The sequence below is a fragment of the Electrophorus electricus genome, chromosome 16 (assembly GCF_041902795.1).
Source record: "Electrophorus electricus isolate QZ-2024a chromosome 16, ASM4190279v1, whole genome shotgun sequence".
NCBI lineage: Eukaryota > Metazoa > Chordata > Actinopteri > Gymnotiformes > Gymnotidae > Electrophorus > Electrophorus electricus.
In genome coordinates this window covers 25,195,001-25,213,108 of record NC_137512.1, presented here as the reverse complement: position 1 = coordinate 25,213,108, position 18,108 = coordinate 25,195,001, and the positions used below count along the sequence as shown (strand labels likewise).

At 44.1% G+C, this 18,108-nt stretch overlaps 1 protein-coding gene across 5 annotated transcripts in view; it reads right to left on the bottom strand.

The window, feature by feature from the left end:
- Positions 1-376: 376 nt before the first annotated feature.
- ano1b (anoctamin 1, calcium activated chloride channel b) overlaps positions 377-18,108 on the bottom strand; it is a 41,790-nt gene continuing 24,058 nt past the window's right edge. For 2 of the 5 annotated variants that reach the window (XM_035532147.2, XM_035532148.2), the window contains 14 exons: positions 15,423-15,505; positions 15,245-15,256; positions 14,531-14,602; positions 12,978-13,052; positions 12,676-12,877; positions 12,345-12,456; positions 11,903-11,960; positions 11,664-11,764; positions 10,372-10,514; positions 6,095-6,247; positions 5,734-5,786; positions 5,035-5,219; positions 4,587-4,692; positions 377-4,162 (listed from right to left, as the gene is read on the bottom strand). In XM_035532147.2, coding sequence (XP_035388040.1) covers positions 3,920-4,162; positions 4,587-4,692; positions 5,035-5,219; positions 5,734-5,786; positions 6,095-6,247; positions 10,372-10,514; positions 11,664-11,764; positions 11,903-11,960; positions 12,345-12,456; positions 12,676-12,877; positions 12,978-13,052; positions 14,531-14,602; positions 15,245-15,256; positions 15,423-15,505 — 1,598 coding nt within the window. In that variant the 3' untranslated portion in view covers positions 377-3,919. Of the gene's footprint in view, positions 4,163-4,586; positions 4,693-5,034; positions 5,220-5,733; positions 5,787-6,094; positions 6,248-9,306; positions 9,525-10,371; positions 10,515-11,663; positions 11,765-11,902; positions 11,961-12,344; positions 12,457-12,675; positions 12,878-12,977; positions 13,053-14,530; positions 14,603-15,244; positions 15,257-15,422; positions 15,506-18,108 lie in introns of those variants that run through there. The other 3 variants (XM_035532150.2, XM_081698981.1, XR_014117572.1) reach the window with 2 other exon arrangements.

Here is an 18,108-nt window from a genome sequence, read left to right as displayed (position 1 = left end):
TTGTTCAAACACTGAAGCCCTTTTAATCTCGGCACCAAATTTCCAGTTAAAGTGGCTCCTTTGTTTAGCGTTTCACGTCTCAGTTTCATGAGAGCCATCGTGCAGAGGAAGAGGGTCAGCTTGCTCGCCGCTTTACGCAGACACGCGTTTCCTCCAAACACCTTTAAAAAGCCCCTGCGCTGTCTCACCTCAGCAAGACCTTACGCTCCCCACTGCTCCTAATACTGACAAATGTCAAGGGATCTTGATTTAAAGAGTTCTCCTTCTGGTGTAAATTTTAGTCCTGTCCAAACTCCCTTAGCATGTTTTCTTGTTCTGAGACTGTGAGAGCTTCCTGAGTTGTCAGAACAATCCATTAATCCACGAATAACTTGAATTTACATTTTTATAACATTTTATTATATTTCCATTAAAATCATTTGTCTACAGAAGTACATGATAGTCTCATTACGTTACAGTATGCGACTATGAAACGATACCTACTAACTAAAGAAGCCCTAGTGTCCGTGTTTTCTGGTAAGGCAAGAAGAAGAAAAGGTCTTTTTTCATTTCAGTTCCAGTAGACAGTGGGAAATGTAAACAGAACATTTAATGTACAAAGTAAAAAAAAACTACAGAGAAAGAAAGTAAGACATACACCATGGGATAACTCCTGCGAGAACTCAGTGCTTGTGTTAGTGAACACTGCTTTTCAGCACAGCTCCTGTACCGCTGGCGTTCACGTGGTGTCACGGTATGTGTGTCGTGTCACACACCTCCCTGCTGCTCACCTTCTCAGTGTTTTACTGCAACACATCGGTGCACACAAAGACCACCATTTCTATGTGAGGATTGTACATGTTGACTTATTTTTAGCTGTCTGTGGTGCAGTAGTCGTTTGCCGTCAGCTGGGCCGTGCCAGAGTGTAAGGAGAGCAACCTTTACCACCGCATGCTCACTGCCGGGTATCTGTGCTTGTGTGGATGAACTGCGTTACTGTCTGGTTGCTTCTCACGTGGACAGTCACGTGGGCAGCCACGTGGGCAGCAGTGAGCGGTTCACCCATTAGAACAGTCTGACTGGCCTTGGGAAAGTTTTAATGGAAACTTCAGGAACTTTGGCACAGTATTTCTAAGTAAGAACTGATCTGCCATTTGTATAAAAATTTGAAAAATACAAAAACTGGTAACAACTCCAAGTGAAATATAAATCTGTTTTTTTTTAAATGAGATTTTAAGTGTTGGTAACAATGTAAAAATGCAGATAAGTGTGCATTCGTTCTTATTCCAGCTACAGGTCCTAGATCAGACCTCTGTAATGCTGGTGTCACAGTTTGTGTGAGGTGGGCTGCACCTGGGCCTGAGCAATCCCTCTACGTAGAACATGTCCACTGGCCGAATGCTAGCTTTAGCAGTACAGCTGGGGCTTTTCTCTCGGCTACACAGAGGTCAGGCAACAGGTCACACACAGAGGTCAGGCTACAGAGGTCACACGCAGAGGTCAGGCTATAGAGGTCACACACAGAGGTCAGGCTACAGAGGTCACACGCAGAGGTCAGGCTACAGAGGTCACACACAGAGGTCAGGCTACAGAGGTCACACACAGAGGTCAGGCTACAGAGGTCACACACAGAGATCAGGCTACATAGGTTACACACAAAGGTCAGGCCACAGAGGTCACACACAGAGGTTAGGCCACAGAGGTCAAGCTGCGCAGACATTGTACTGATTTCTGCTGATGATCCCACAGTTTGTTTCTGTTTTTTCTCCCAAAAAAACATTTCATAAACATTTCACTGAACACATTTGGGGGATTCAGCCCTATATGCCAGATTAGGATCCGTAACACAATACAATATGTCCCCCTAAAACCCTGCACTGTACTTTCACACCAGTTTTCCAGACGCACACATGGCTCTTATTTCTCTAAACAAGACTCCTGATTAAAATGATTAGCAAATGAGGCTAGTGTTTAACAGTAATGCACCATTGTGGCTTAGGGCTAGTGTTTAACTGTAGTGTACTGTGTATCTTAGGATTAGTTTTTAACTGTAGTGTACTGTACTTAGCAGAGGCACACAGGCGCGCTGGCCACAGTGTTGTGTAGTGTAAAGGATATACAGCTAACATCTGCAAGTTTGATTCAGGATACTTCAGTGCCTACCAGTAAAACACTGATAAAATGTGTCATATACAGCATGTATAGTCGTCCACCTCGTTTAGGTAGGGCAGTCCTCTGTATCACAGGCCTGGTTAAGCTATGAGTTTGATTCTGTCAATATAAAAAAATGGTTCAAATTTAGCATGGGTTTTAAATAACACATTATTACATTTGTTGTTTTGAGTTCATGCTATCAGGACAAACACAGAAGGATCATATACACCATATGGTCAAAAGTATATGGACAACTGACTATCACACATATAAGAGTTTGCTGCATGTCTCACTGGGCAGCAGTGGAGCATGCCACTTCTGTGACAGCCACTGCCCTGGGAAGGCATTCTTTGAAGCGTGACTGTGGGAATTTGTGCCCACTGAGTGTGAAGAACATTTGTGAGGTTGGATGAGAAGGTCTATACAGAGGGGTTGGGGTCAGGGCTCCTCTAACTTATTTCTTTATTCACCAAGCCCTGCACACAGGTGCACAGGCACCAAGCCCTGCACACAGGTGCACAGGCACCAAGCCCTGCACACAGGTGCACAGGCATTCTAGAAGTGGAATCGGCCTTTCACACACTGCTGCTTCAATGTTGAAATCCAACAGGTCTGTATGTTATATACAGAACATTTAAAATGTCTTTGTATGCTGCAGCATTAATATTATCCGTCTCTGGAAGAGAAGGGACTAGACCACACAGCTGAAGACTAGTCCAAACCTTTTAAAAACACTTAGGACTAGTCCAAACCTTTTAAAAATGCTTAAGACTAGTCCAAACCTTTTACAAAATGCTTAAGAGAAGTCCAAACCGTTTACAAAATGCTTAAGACTAGTCCAAACCTTTTACAAAATGCTTAGGACTAGTCCAAACCTTTTAAAAATGCTTAAGACTAGTCCAAATCGTTTACAAACTGACTTGTGGCAAAGACAAATAGCTCTTCAGTATGACCCTTCGAGTGCTGCATGCCTGTGGAAACTTTGTGCTTGATTTCACACACCTGTCAGCGGTGTGTGCGGCTAGAACACCTGAACTCAGTATGTCCACATACTTTTGGACATATAGTATGCATAAGGATTCAACCCACTAAACTGATATGACATTTTTCTTTTGTCTCATTTGTGTGTCTGTTCATTTTAATAGAAGATTCCTTTTAGGGTTTGTGTTATGCAGACGTGGACTAAGTCTAGTCTCGAACTCAACCACAGTGCCAATGGTGAGTCACTACTTCACTGACATTTTTTTTTTAGTCTAGGCTTCTGCTCAGCCTGGGTCTGGAAAACCAGCCTGTGGAGTTTAGGTAAGTCTGCAGTAGAGGACAGCAGACACACTAACACTCCAGTAAAAGATTAACCACACAGGTCACACAAGTAGAAAGCAAAACAGTGAAAAACAGGAAACTGTTTAGAAAAGATACCCAGGAGCTCCATCATTTTATAAACTAAGACACACCTAAAAGAAAGATCTCAGAATTAGAAAAAAACGTAAACATAAAAAATCTCTCATATTGTGTGATTAAATAAAAAACCTCTTATCTTATGCTTCTGTCTACTGGAGGAACATTGTGAGTTAGAATAAACAAAGCTAACAGCTTGTTTTCTTGAAGATATGGTCCGCCCCCAGAGGTCTATGATTGGCCAGCTCTGCTCTCTCCTGCGCAAGGGAGGGTGGAGAGGGTTGTGGCTTCTGCCCGATCAAACCTGTAGGAACAGTCTGTGGAATGTCATGCCAAGGATAAAGACAAGCAACAAAAGTACACACGTCCATGCCCGGCCGGGCGCTAGCTAGTAGCTGTTGCTCTGCGTGTGTGAGACGGATCTTGGGCGGAGGAGGGGGCTGTGGTTGGAGGCGTTCTCCTTCTCTGCTCCACCAGACGTGGTGGTGTCTGCCACCTGCATCTTGCCTTGCTCTTCCTTCATGAACAGGTCCACCATGAGCAGTTTCTCCTTGTGGATCTGCAGGCTGATGTCTTTGGGGATATCAGGAATCATCCAGTCCACAATGTCACTCATCAACATGACGACATTCTGCACACGGATGGGAGACAAAGAGAGAGTGTGTGTGTGTGTGTGTGTGTGTGTGTGTGTGAGAGAGAGAGAGGGGACTGTGGGAAAATTTGTGTGGGAGAGAAAGTATATGCTCCCTCTCTCTCTTACACACAGATTGATAGAGAGAGAGAGAGCATGCATGTGTTAGACAGAGAAGATGAGTGTGCGTGTGAGAAAGATATTATGTTACTTATATATTAATTATATTATGATATTATTGTGAGATGCACATTTCAGATTTTGCAGCATTTTACAAAAGTTTATATTTTTATGATAAAAGCCACATAGCATCTACCAGGCATCCGCTAGGTAGTGATGAAGCCAGAGATCAGACCCTGGTGCAGCTGATCTGAAACAACCTGCGATCTGATTCAGGTGTGGCTGGGTGTTGATGCACACTGACCTGAAACACGATAACAAAGGCCAGCCTGACAGCCAGCACGGCCCAGAACTCTTTAGACACCTCGTACGGCGTTGGCGACCATGGAGGCTCTCTGTAGTCTTTGTACCTGAAAACACAACAAGATTAAAAACAAACCAAAGCCAAGTCTATAATCCACACTAACCACCATCTTTATGAAAAACCCCTCCCTTGGGTTTACACACACTGGTAATTTTATTGAGAGTAGGCTCAGAAACAGATCAGGGATAAACAGTTGTGAGAGGTGTAACCAAAATGTGCATGGCAGTAGAAGCTACATGTTCGTGTAATATTTAATTCAATTATGCTTTAGGCATGAATGGTCACAGCGACATGGGCGACGCAGAGTCTGGTTGGTGTGTGTGTGTGTGTGTGTGTGTGTGTGTGTGTGTGTGTGTGTGTGTGTGTGAGGGGCACAGCTGTAGGTTACCTGCAGATGTCTACACTGAAGCCGAGAAACAGTGGGTCCATTGGGGTGGTGCCATTCTGGAAGTGACTCACGTTGAAGTACGAGAGCGTGTGGTTGACAAAACCGTGCATGGAGCCATCTGGGCTGTACATGTACTGGTAGACCAGACGTGGGATGAAATCGGACGTGAAAGAGATGACAAAGGCCTGGAAAACACACACACACACACACACACACACACACACACACTCAGATCACTCTGTTTCCTAACCGCAGCTTCACATCTTCACGTTGACCAACAAATACCATAAATTAGTCTCTTAAACTAATTTAAAATGATTATTCTCCTTCACTTTTAAACTAATTCACCACATTTCTACATTTACATATTTAGGGTGGGATCAGTTATGGGGAGAGCATAAACAATGTGAGATCTGTTCAGAAGGAAAGTTGGACAATGTAATGGAAAAAACGAACCGACTGCCATGGACTTTCTGATATTTGGAAAATGTGCAAATAATAGATAACAAAACTAAGAATAAAATAAGCATTATAGGGTTCTACGTTCCAGTGTCACGCGGTCCCCTGGTCACATGACTAGATGTTACATGCCTTCACCTCGATAAGATACCTCACATTGCAGTAAAGAAAACATCCAATGAACAATGCACACAAAATCACACACACAGATACACACACACAAACACAAAACAGGCTTACATTCACTATAACTGCTACTTTTGCCACACCTCGAAGAATATTGTACCAGATACCTGAAAACAGAATGCAGAAATTAATGATTAAATGTCTGGTTAATATAAACATCAACTGATGTTTCTGGTCTCACAGTAATTTAATGAGCATTTGATGATTGCCACTAGATGACACTGTATCTCAGGAAAATGCATCATGCACGACCCCCAAATGCTTCCCATAGTTCGTCCTTGGAGCTAAATAATTCCACCACTGCCTAGCAATGTCATATAGGTCTAAGAAAATGACATCAAATGGGGATTTGTGGAGATTTTGTGAAGAATGTGGTTTGGATAAAGGTGAAGTGAGGACCGATGGAGGGACGCACCAATGTCTTTGGCTCGCGCTGCGACAGGTCTTCTCAGCTCTGCCACGAACTTCTTAGCGTCCAGACGGATCTCAATGATGTTGTTGAGCAGAGCAAAAAGTGGAGCCAATGGGAATGAGGCCACAAACAGCGTGACAAACCCAAACTGGATAACTGCACCAGAGACACAAAAAAACACTGGATAATTGTACCAGAGACACAAAGGAACACTGGATAACTGTACCAGAGACACAAAGGAACACTGGATAACTGTACCAGAGACACAAAGGAACACTGGATAACTGTACCAGAGACACAAAAGAACACTGGATAACTGTACCAGAGACACAAAGTAACACTGGAGAACTGTACCAGAGACGCAAAGCCACACTGGATAATTGTACCAGAGACACAAAGGCACACTGGATAACTGTATCAGATACACAAAGGCACACTGGATAACTGTACCAGAGACACAAAGGCACACTGGATAACTGTACCAGAGACACAAAAGAACACTGGATAACTGTACCAGAGACACAAAGGACCACTGGATAACTGTACCAGACACAAAGGACCACTGGATAACTGTATCAGATACACAAAGGAACACTGGATAACTGTACCAGAGACACAAAAGAACACTGGATAACTGCAGCAGAGACACAAAGGAACACTGGATAACTGCAGCAGAGACACAAAAGAACACTGGATAACTGTACCAGAGACACAAAGGCACATTGGATAACTGCACCAGAGACACAAAGGAACACTGGATAACTACAGCAGAGATGCAAAGGAACACTGGGTAATTGCACCAGAGACACAAAGGCACACTGGGTAACTGCACCCGAGACACAAAGGCACACTGGGTAACTGTACCAGATACACAAAGGCACACTGGGTAATTGCACCAGAGACACAAAGGCACACTGGGTAACTGCACCCGAGACACAAAGGCACACTGGGTAACTGTACCAGATACACAAAGGCACACTGGGTAACTGCAGCAGAGACACAAAGGCACACTGGGCATGCAAACACACCCATGAAGGCAATGGCCACGGCTCTTATAAATCAGAACGGTTTTGTCTTGATTTATGGAAACACCTGATGTTTGAATAGAGTGATATATCTGTGAGGGAACAATCCCAGTCTCAGAGGGTCTGGGGTGAAAGAGGATTGGCTCGGGGACAGTAATCTCACAACTGACATCCAGGGTGCCAGGGTGACAGAGAGGGAGCTGGTACAAATGTGAGCCACATCCCTGCCTTTAGTATAAGTATCTCTGCTCACAACCACATATAGAGGCAAAGCAGGCAGGCGGCTGTTAATGCAGAGTTTACTGCCATTGAAAAGACCCAACGTAAAGATCAGAGGTAAAGACAGGTGCCTCTTCTCCTGCTCACAAAAGACAGTTGTTTGGGGGACCTTCAGTCTGAGGTGTTTCCTACATTGATGAGACTGTGGGTTACAAAAAGCAGTTGTGTGGCCAAACCAAAATCTTTAGAAAATGTTCTTTTGTGCTTGTCAGTGTGTTATTTATGATGTGCTTGGTAGATAAAACTGAGGTAACCTGTGGCATGGAGGATGGAGCTTGTGGAATAAATCCCAATGTGCAAACAAAGTGTCCTGATGAAGGGTTTGGCACTGGTCTGCACTAGGACAAGGCAACTCAACTACAGGTGATGTTCAGCCTACAGTTAATTTATTATTACATTCCTCTCTTAAGTGGCTGGTCACTTCTGAGGATGCTGTCATAAATCTCTGGTGTTCCTCTCACACCTCTTCCTCAGACCTGCAGGGTAGCAGCTGAAACTGCCGTTCAACAGTTACACTTGCTTGCTGTTTGATGGTAAGTATCTGTATAACTTTTGGTAGTTTTTTGGGTTAAAATTTTCTAAAATGAAAACTCTGTTAGGATGTATCCCCTCATATGGTTTCAATAAACATATTACCTACAGCTTTGCTGAATATTTCAGAGGCCAAAGGTGTTCATCTTCTAGAAACACTTTAATTAACAACATGGCTCCTGACATCAAGGAGCTGATATATACGTGCCACTCACAGGAGCTTTAAGTCCTGGCATGTGGGTCATTGGCTCCTGTGCCACACACTGTGAAAGGAAAACAAAAACACAAATCTAAACTCAGGTAAGTCTCAGCTCTGTCGAAGGTTTGGTACTCTTCACCGGTCAGTTCCTCACTGACTGATTGAACTGTCTTGCCAGCAGAGGTTCACAAGAACCAGGAGGATGTTGATTTGTGTGGTGATCAGGCCAACATTAGCAGGCAGGGCCACATTTGATTGCCCCAGCTCTGAGAGTTCCTGTTTAGGAGCTCTTCACATTTACACAGTGAGGGAAATATTCAGGGATCTCATACATACTTACATACACGAATGTGGGACTGCATCCACAAACTACGCACAATAGCTTTTGGCTTCAATTATACTGGTACACTCTTCTCTAGGGTCATTTATACTGGTACACTCTTCTCTAGGGTCATTTATACTGGTACACCCTTATCTAGGGTCATTTATACTGGTACACCATTATCTCGGATCATTTATACTGGTACACCCTTATCTAGGGTCATTTATACTGGTACTCTTCTCTAGGATCATTTATACTGGTACACTCTTCTCTAGGCTCATTTATACTGTTACACCCTTCTCTAGGGTCATTTATACTGGTACACTCTTCTCTAGGGTCATTTATACTGGTACACCATTATCTAGGATCATTTATACTGGTACACCCTTATCTAGGATCATTTATACTGGTACACCATTATCTAGGGTCATTTATACTGGTACACCCTTATCTAGGGTCATTTATACTGGTACTCTTCTCTAGGATCATTTATACTGGTACACTCTTCTCTAGGCTCATTTATACTGTTACACCCTTCTCTAGGGTCATTTATACTGGTACACTCTTCTCTAGGGTCATTTATACTGGTACACCATTATCTAGGGTCATTTATACTGGTACACTCTTATCTAGGGTCATTTATACTGGTACACCCTTCTCTAGGATCATTTATACTGCTACATTCTTCTCTAGGGTCATTTATAGTAGTAGAGCAGACAGGGCAGGGAAATCAAGGTGTTAACAACACCAAGGTCATGTTTGATTCCCAGGGAACACACATTCTCTCTGCTGATAAATGTCTATCAGTCACTCTGTATAAGAGCACTTACCAAAAACTGAGAATGGAAATGGAAATTACCACAGCATTGCCTAAGCCAACTGGCACTGTAGAGCAGTCTGGCACTGTAGAGCAGTCTGGCACTGTAGAACAGTCTGGCACTGTAGAACATTCTGCACTGTAGAGCAGTCTGCACTGTAGAACAGTCTGGCACTGTAGAACAGTCTGCACTGTAGAGCAGTCTGCACTGTAGAACAGTCTGCACTGTAGAGCAGTCTGCACTGTAGAACAGTCTGGCACTGTTAAAGCAAACCTACACTTTTATTACATAGAACAGTCTGGCACTGTAAAGCAGTCTGGCACTGTAGAACAGTCTGGCACTGTTAACGCAAACCTACACTTTTATTACATAGAACAGTCTGGCACTGTAGAGCAGTCTGGCACTGTAAAGCAGTCTGGCACTGTAGAACAGTCTGGCACTGTTAACACAAACCTACACTTTTATTACATAGAACAGTCTGGCACTGTTAACGCAAACCTACACTTTTATTACATAGAACAGTCTGGCACTGTTAAAGCAAACCTACACTTTTATTACAAACCTACACAGCCATAACAAAACTACACTTTTATTACAAACCTACACAGCCATAACAAACCTACACTTTTATTACAAACCTACACAGCCATAACAAAACTACACTTTTATTACAAACCTACACAGCCATAACAAACCTACACTTTTATTACAAACCTACACAGCCATAACAAACCTACACTTTTATTACAAACCTACACAGCCATAACAAACCTACACTTTTATTACAAACCTACACAGCCATAACAAACCTACACTTTTATTACAAACCTACACAGCCATAACAAAACTACACTTTTATTACAAACCTACACAGCCATAACAAAACTACACTCCTGTAACAAACCTACAAGCCATAATAAACCTACACTTTTATTACAAACCTACACTGTTATAACAAACCTACAGTGCTGCAACAAACCTACACTGCTAAAGGAACCATAATACATAGCACATAAATCCAGACATCACGTCACGGATGTGGTGAAGGCGATGTTTGTCTTGGCTGCATTAGGCGTCCTCCCCCGGGCGAGACGCGGCACACTCACTCATCTCCATGTACTCCGGTGTGAGGCCGGAGAATGGGTCCAGGAAGAAGTCTGTCTCATAGCGCTGCAGCTTCTTCTCCCGCTCTTCCTCCTGGAAAGTGCTTCTCTTTGACTTGATATAGCGGATGAGTTTCTTTAGTTTGCTGCAGAAAGAAGCATCATAACAGACTCCCATCAGGCAGGTCTCAGATCAGCTCGGCTTTCACGTAAGGCAGTTTTCAGATCCAGTAGCTTTCGCGTCAGGCAGGTCTCAGATCAGTTCAGCTCTGCCATACTGCAGACACTCTAAAGCTCTGTTTGCCATGCTGTGCAAACATCTTAGGCGACCCAAAACATTACAAGATGTTTATCTGAAATGGAAGTGTTTATTTACACGTAAAACACAATGTGAACACATAAATACAAATTCTAATTTACTTATACCAATACAATATAGTAGAATACAATACAGTAAAACATCAATGAATACTTAGTATACTGTTTTGGAGCAAAATGCTTTCAAAAAGAGCATTAAGAATTATTATTATTATTATTAATCTGTGTGTGAGGACTATATATATATATATAGTCCTCACAATGTATATATATGTTACGTCCCGAGTGCCGCAGGGCGAGGAACAGGAAGTACAGACTCCATGGACGTAGACAGACATTTATTATTAGACACATACAACACTGGCACTCGCATGCAATGGCAACATTATACACAAACGTGGGCTCTGACAACGTGAAAAACAGACACTAACACGTTTAACAGAAATGATGTGAACAAACACTACACGACATGAACAAAGGCAATAACCGACAAAGATGCTCACACCAGCAGATACGGGTTTAGATACAGACAGCCAAGCACATTCAGCCACGTGCAGGTGTGTGCCAACAAGGTGGCACAAATAATACAAGCAGGCCGACCACGTGAGCAGTGGGACTGGCAGCAGGCCGTGACAATATACAAATATGCGCAGAGTTAACGAAGGTGTTTCATTTTCATGTAAGTGTGTTGGATTGAGTGTGTTTAGGTCTGTACGTGAATGTAGGTTCTAGACTTATTAAATGCATTAAGTCATGACTCGGTCAGAGGAACTTATACAACCATAATTTTAAAGCTAAAAAGAAGAAAAAAGTGTATGTGTGTGGGTTGAGCCAGATGTGTTTGAGCATGTGATTGAGGTGTTTCAGTGTGTGGTTGAGTGTGTGTTTGAAGCTGAGTATATTGTGTGTGTATGAGGCTGAGTGTGTGTGTGGATTGAAGCGTAAACATGTGATTGGGTACAGGAGTGTGTACTGACGGGATGCCGATCTCAAACAGGTTGTTCTGTATGAGTTGTTTTCCCAGCATGGTGATACTGAGCTGAATACAGAGCTCCATCAGACAGCCTCCATGTGCACACTGTAAAGACAAACACACAGCCATCATGGCCCACACTCCACCAAACACACACTGAGCTAAACACTAAACAGGCTAATTATTAAGACAACTTTTGAATAAATGCAAATGTAAACGTGTATCTCTGTGGTAGATGTTCACCTCCTCCATGCGGTAGGACTCAAAGACGTAGAGATAGCTGCCTGGACGGCCCACGAGCCTACACAGACAGGGCAATCATTTCAGAGGAGAACCTGATCGCTCTGGGTATACAACCTCATCTTAGTTCATCAGTGTGGAATACTGGCTTTAAAATGATGGTGATAGCTTAAAGTTTGCCTGAAATCAACTTTCTGACCAAATATAATGTGTTTTATTACAATAATTTGATAACATTTCACAAACAATTTTTTAAATCAGGAATTCCACAACCTTACCCTGATTTCACATCGAAACGTAGATGCAAGATACTGGAGCAATTTAGATTTCAACCTTTTTTTTTTTTTTTTTTTATTTTTTTTTTTTTGGGGGGGGGGGTGTCTCATTTGACACAATAACTTTGCTTGTAGTGATAACCATCTAAATAAAATCACTGGCGTCTCACCTGCCTCTGAAGAAGGCGATATATATGATAGGAGTGAACGCGTTGACAAACTTGAGGACAAAGGTCTTGAAGATCAGTCTCTCCTCAAAGCTCTTGTCCGTTTTTGGTACCTCTGACATCATAACAAACATTATGGAGATGAGAGGAACTATTGGTGTGTGTTGAGTGTAAAGCGTCCTTGAGTTCTGAGAAAGGTGCTATATAGGTGCAAGTTCATTCATTCATTCATTCACTCATTCATTTACTCATTCAGTCATGAAGGGTTGTTTCATTTTGGTGCACACACACACACACACACACACACACGTCTGTGTGAGGAGAGCAGACTGACCGAGCTCGGTTAGCCAGCGGGCGACGGCTCCGTACACCTCGTCCAGGATGAGTATGACCACCAGGTTGATGATTGCGGCGGTGGTCTTCACGGTGATGCGCACGTTGGAGCGCGTGGTGGGGTTGGAGCTCATGTGCATCGCTGCCTTGGTGGAGATCCGGTACAGGATGACGCCAAACACAATGGCAAATGTCACGCTGATCTGGAAAGAGGTGCTCGTGAGCTCGGAAATGTTTACAGGACTACAGGAAGCTGGAATACCGGGAAACACTGACCTGGATTCTGCATTCCAGCTTACTTACCATTAAAAGCATCATGGCAATATTCGTCATATAAGCAGGACATCTGTCTTTACACGTCAACTTCTCTTTTGCTGTCTAAAAAGAGACAAACATTCTGATGTCTTGACTGGTTCTTCAGCATGTGGTCCAGTGTGTCAATGTTATTGTAAGATTTCACTTAACAAACTGGTTCCAACTGTTGGGACAGAGTGACCCTTGGTGAAACGTTTTCTAGTATCCACAAGCTGTGAAGTTTGTTGCTCAGACACTGGGCCACTCGGAGCCTTGCGCTCTCAGCAGGAGATTATCGTTATAGCTCCTCAGTTGTCATAGTGACTTGAGTACAGAACTAGCGTTAGTTTTGAATGTTTTAATCTGCAAGCACTCAAAACAGCACGTTTGATATCACAGTTTAATATTACACTAGACAGTGTGTAGGAAAACCACCTCGAATGACTGAAGTAGATGAATGCATTTTCCCCCACAGTTCCACACACATCACCAGAGGTCACACTCAAAGTTCTCCTCTCAAACAACACAGAACTGATAAACTAATATTTCAAATAGATTTCTGTTTCATTGCAGTGGAGACTTTCGTGGACTTCCTGTTAACATGACAAGCCAGATGTCATGTCAACGTCCAGCCAGACACAGGCCAGAGACCACACCCATACAAGAACCAATCCCAGACCCCATCACCCCACACCTCTGAGTCCCTCCAATCATGTCCTGGCTCACACTCAACAGAGTACTGATCATCACATTCACACCCCTGTCCTGAGTCCACGCCTCCGTACTTAAACCCTGTTAGCTCTTCACTCAGTCCAGTCACTAACCCTAAACCCTAACCCCTAAACCTGACCCCTAAGCCTAACTCCTAACCCTCTGCCCTAACCCTAACATTCACCCCTAACCCTAAACCCTAATCCCTAACCCTGACCCCTAACCCTAAACCCTAACCCTATTTTGTACAAAATATTCATTCTAGTCATGATTTTTCATAACGTAATACAAATGTGTCACTATTGCTATCACAATACATATTTTGCACCATGAAATTGTCTTCATATAGTTTTAAGTACTATGATATATATTTGTCAAATTGCCAGCCCCTAGATATTTAATCACATTTTTTAGCTACAAAACAGCATGGGTACAGAATGACGCACCAATGTTTTACAATCTGTTTATTTATATGTTATACAGCGCTGTCTGTCTGTGAAAAGTGATTTCATCCTGTCACAATGCCCTGTGTTATCATACAGTTTTCTGGAGATCATATAGCTCCTAACCAAACACTGACTGCTCCCTAATTCTAATCATTCTTAACTCCGACCCTAACTGTACTTCTAACCCTAACCCTCTGCCATGTCAGGGGACATTCTCAGCAGGATGTTCTGTATGTAACTCATATACTGCAGCGTGCTGGTAGTGTCAACATGGGTTTTGTGTAGAAACCCCACTGATGTGAGTGAGAGCAGAGAGATTAGTACTACGTATCGTCTGATGTTAAGAGATGTGAGACATTTGTCTCTCTCACACACACACACGCACACACACAAACATGCCTGTACCTTTGGAGACTTGTGTTCTTTTTTGAGGGTCTTCTGCATGACTCTGAACTCATATTCTGCTCTGGGATGGTCCTGAAAAAGGGGAGACACCGTGAGACAGTGGGAGACACCGTGAGACAGAGGGGAAGCACAGGGAAGCAGGCTTGTAGGACCAGGGCCCCGAGCCGCAGTGCTGAGAGGGACCAGGGCCCCGAGCCGCAGTGCTGAGAGGGACCAGGGCCCCGAGCCGCAGTGCTGAGAGGGACCAGGGCCCCGAGCCGCAGTGCTGAGAGGGACCAGGGCCCCGAGCCGCAGTGCTGGGAGGGACCAGGGCCCCGAGCTGCAGTGCTGAGAGGGACCAGGGCCCCGAGCTGCAGTGCTGAGAGGGACCAGGGCCCCGAGCCGCAGTGCTAAGAGGGGCCAGGGCCCCGAGTTGCAGTGCTGAGTGGTGTCTGGGCTTTTTGCCATGCTTGGGGTACTCATCAGTGTTACTAAGACTGCTACGGAACACAGGGAGGGTGCCATTGTGTGTGCCACAGTGAGGGTGTCAGTGTGAGTATGCAGAAGTATTGCAGAGCATATTTGCAGAGAAGGTTGTGTGTGTGTGTGTGTGTGTGTGTGAGTATGCTGAGGGTTTCACAGATATCTGAGTATTTGGGAAGATAGATATGAGAGCATAAAGAGAAAGAGAAAATGCATGTAAAGTGAACAGAGAAGTAAAGAGGAGTTTCAAACCTTAAGTGCTTCCTGTACACACCGGGAGTGTGTGTGTGTGTGGGGGGGGGGGGGGGGGTAGTGGATGACAAAATGAACATTAGAATACGAGTTGAATCATGTTGGAATGAGCTATGAGGTTGCTGTTTGCGCCGGGAGAGCGGGGTGGTATCCATCTCTCCGCCTTCTCCGGTCTCACCTCCTCTTCCTCGAAGCCTGTGAGGTCCCATTCGTAGTTCAGACGCATCTGTCGCCGTTTCCAGTGCTCCATGAAAAAAGCCGCTGAAACACACACAGATCGGAAACTTCACGACACGCTCCAGACTGCCCACCTGCCCCAAACCCTGACCCCCCCGTTGCCCTGATCGACGGTCCGGTCCGGTGTGGATGAGCTGGAATCATTGGTATTTCTCATTACTCCCACTCTATGGGCCCTTGTCCAAGGACATGGGACATGACTGCAAAGGTGCTAAAATTAGAGAGAAATGATCAATTATTCACTTTTTAATTCCAGGGATGATCATGTGTGAAGAGTAAATGATGAGGGGCTAAATTCACCCCAGCGTTTATGTCAACCTGGATCAAATTATGCAAATGTTCTAATATCCACCAGGACCAGTGAAGTAAAACGCAATTTCTGCAGGAGCATAATGTGGAGTCTAAATATAACACTGTTAAATGAACCTAAACACTCCAGACAGCTGATATGTAGCTTAAATATGTCAAAATGCCCATTGTTTTGTGATAATAAATCAGCAGTTTGAGAGGTAAAGAACTGCAGGTACAGCAGAGGGGAGAGGAGGTCTGGATGAGAAGGTGCAGGTCAACCACACCACAGGTCAACCACACCACAGGTCAACCATACCACAGGTCAACTACACAGTAGGTCAACCACACCACAGATCAACCATACCACAGGTCAACCATACCACAGCTCAACCACACCACAGGTCAACCGCACCACACATCAACCATACCACAGGTCAACCACACCACAGCTCAACCACACAGCAGGTCAACTACACCACAGGTCAAGCACACCACAGGTCAACCACACCACAGGTGAACTACACAGTAGGTCAACCACACCACAGGTCAACTACACCACAGGTCAACTACACCACAGGTCAAGCACACCACAGGTCAACCACACCACAGGTCAACTACACAGCAGGTCAACCATACCACAGGTCAACCATACCACAGGTCAACTACACAGCAGGTCAACCACACCACAGGTCAATCACACCACAGGTCAACCACACCACAGGTCAACTACGCAGCAGGTCAAGCACACCACAGGTCAACCACATCACAGGTCAACTACGCAGCAGGTCAAGCACACCACAGGTCAACCACACCACAGGTCAACTACACAGCAGGTCAAGCACACCACAGGTCAACCACACCACAGGTCAAGCATACCACAGGTCAACTACACAGCAGGTCAACCAGACCACAGTTCAATTACACAGTAGGTCAACTACACCACAGGTCAACCACACCACAGGTGAACTACACAGTAGGTCAACCACACCACAGGTCAACTACACAGCAGGTCAACCAAATCGCAGGTCATCTACACAGCAGGTCATCTACACAGCAGCAACCAAAAGAGTTAGAACTTCAGAGGCCTCGGGCACTAGGCCACCCTGTAAAAGAAATCACATCATAGTACAACATCTACAGACCATGCACACAAATAGTGAGATATTTCTGAGTGTTTGAGCAATCATCTGGCCATCAGAGGCTGAGCATCAGAGCTTTTAGCTGGAGGTCGTGTCCTCATACAGAGCTCGAGGGGTCAGCTTCCTGTTCTCAGTCTCTCAGCCCAGAGACATGAAACAGAGCAGGAGGCCGAGAGTGAATGAGTCTCCACACACACACATGTACACACACACACATAAACACACACACACACAAACACACACAGACACACACACACACACTCACACACACACACACACACACACACACACACACACACACACACACTCACACACACACACACACACACACACACACACACACTCACAGTACTGATATTTGATAAAATAGAGTGGAGACTGCAGGATGGACCAGCATGTCTGAAGGAAGCAAATGTCAGGCAGCAAGTGGCATTACTGTTTCGCTCAATGAGATGTTGAATATGCAAATTCTAATATGCAAATTCTCATATGCAAATGACATGTTGAATTGAAAAAGTCATGCATTCAAAGAGAAATGTGGAAGGAGTGCTCTCTATTGAGCGTAAAACCATCTACACTGGGGGTGGGGGCACAGCAATGCTCTCAGTACAAGAAAACGTCTCTAAAATGTGTATAAATGTTTCAGATTTATGTGTAGTTTTATATGCATTGCTGATATCTTTATTTCCTGGAGGTGCATTTCATAAATAATTATAGATACTGAATATGTATGTTGGGAGCCCGCTTTCATGAAATATCTCAATCACACTCCTTCTCGGGTGCAGAAATACAGCGATAGTACAGCCCAAATACCAGCTATCAGTCATCAAGGTAGACAGGCAGAGAATAAATTAAAACACTCATAACTGACAGAACTGCATGAGACTGTGATGTCATTCTATCAAATGTTTTGTGTTGTTGTTGTTCAAGACTATGCCAACTCTCGCCGAGTGCAGCCAGCGCCGCGCCCTGTGGGAACTGCAGGAGGATGGCATTCTCACCCTGGATTATTAGTTTTGCTTTTTTAGACGCCCACACTTCACAAAACCCCACAATCATCATTTCCCACTGTGACTTATGCAGAAAATATGTGTTCTGAAAAAAAAATTATTTCTATAAATATTTATGAACACTTTATATTCAAAAATCATTTAAAGTGAACTGTCACTACACACACACTGAACATGGAATAAAATA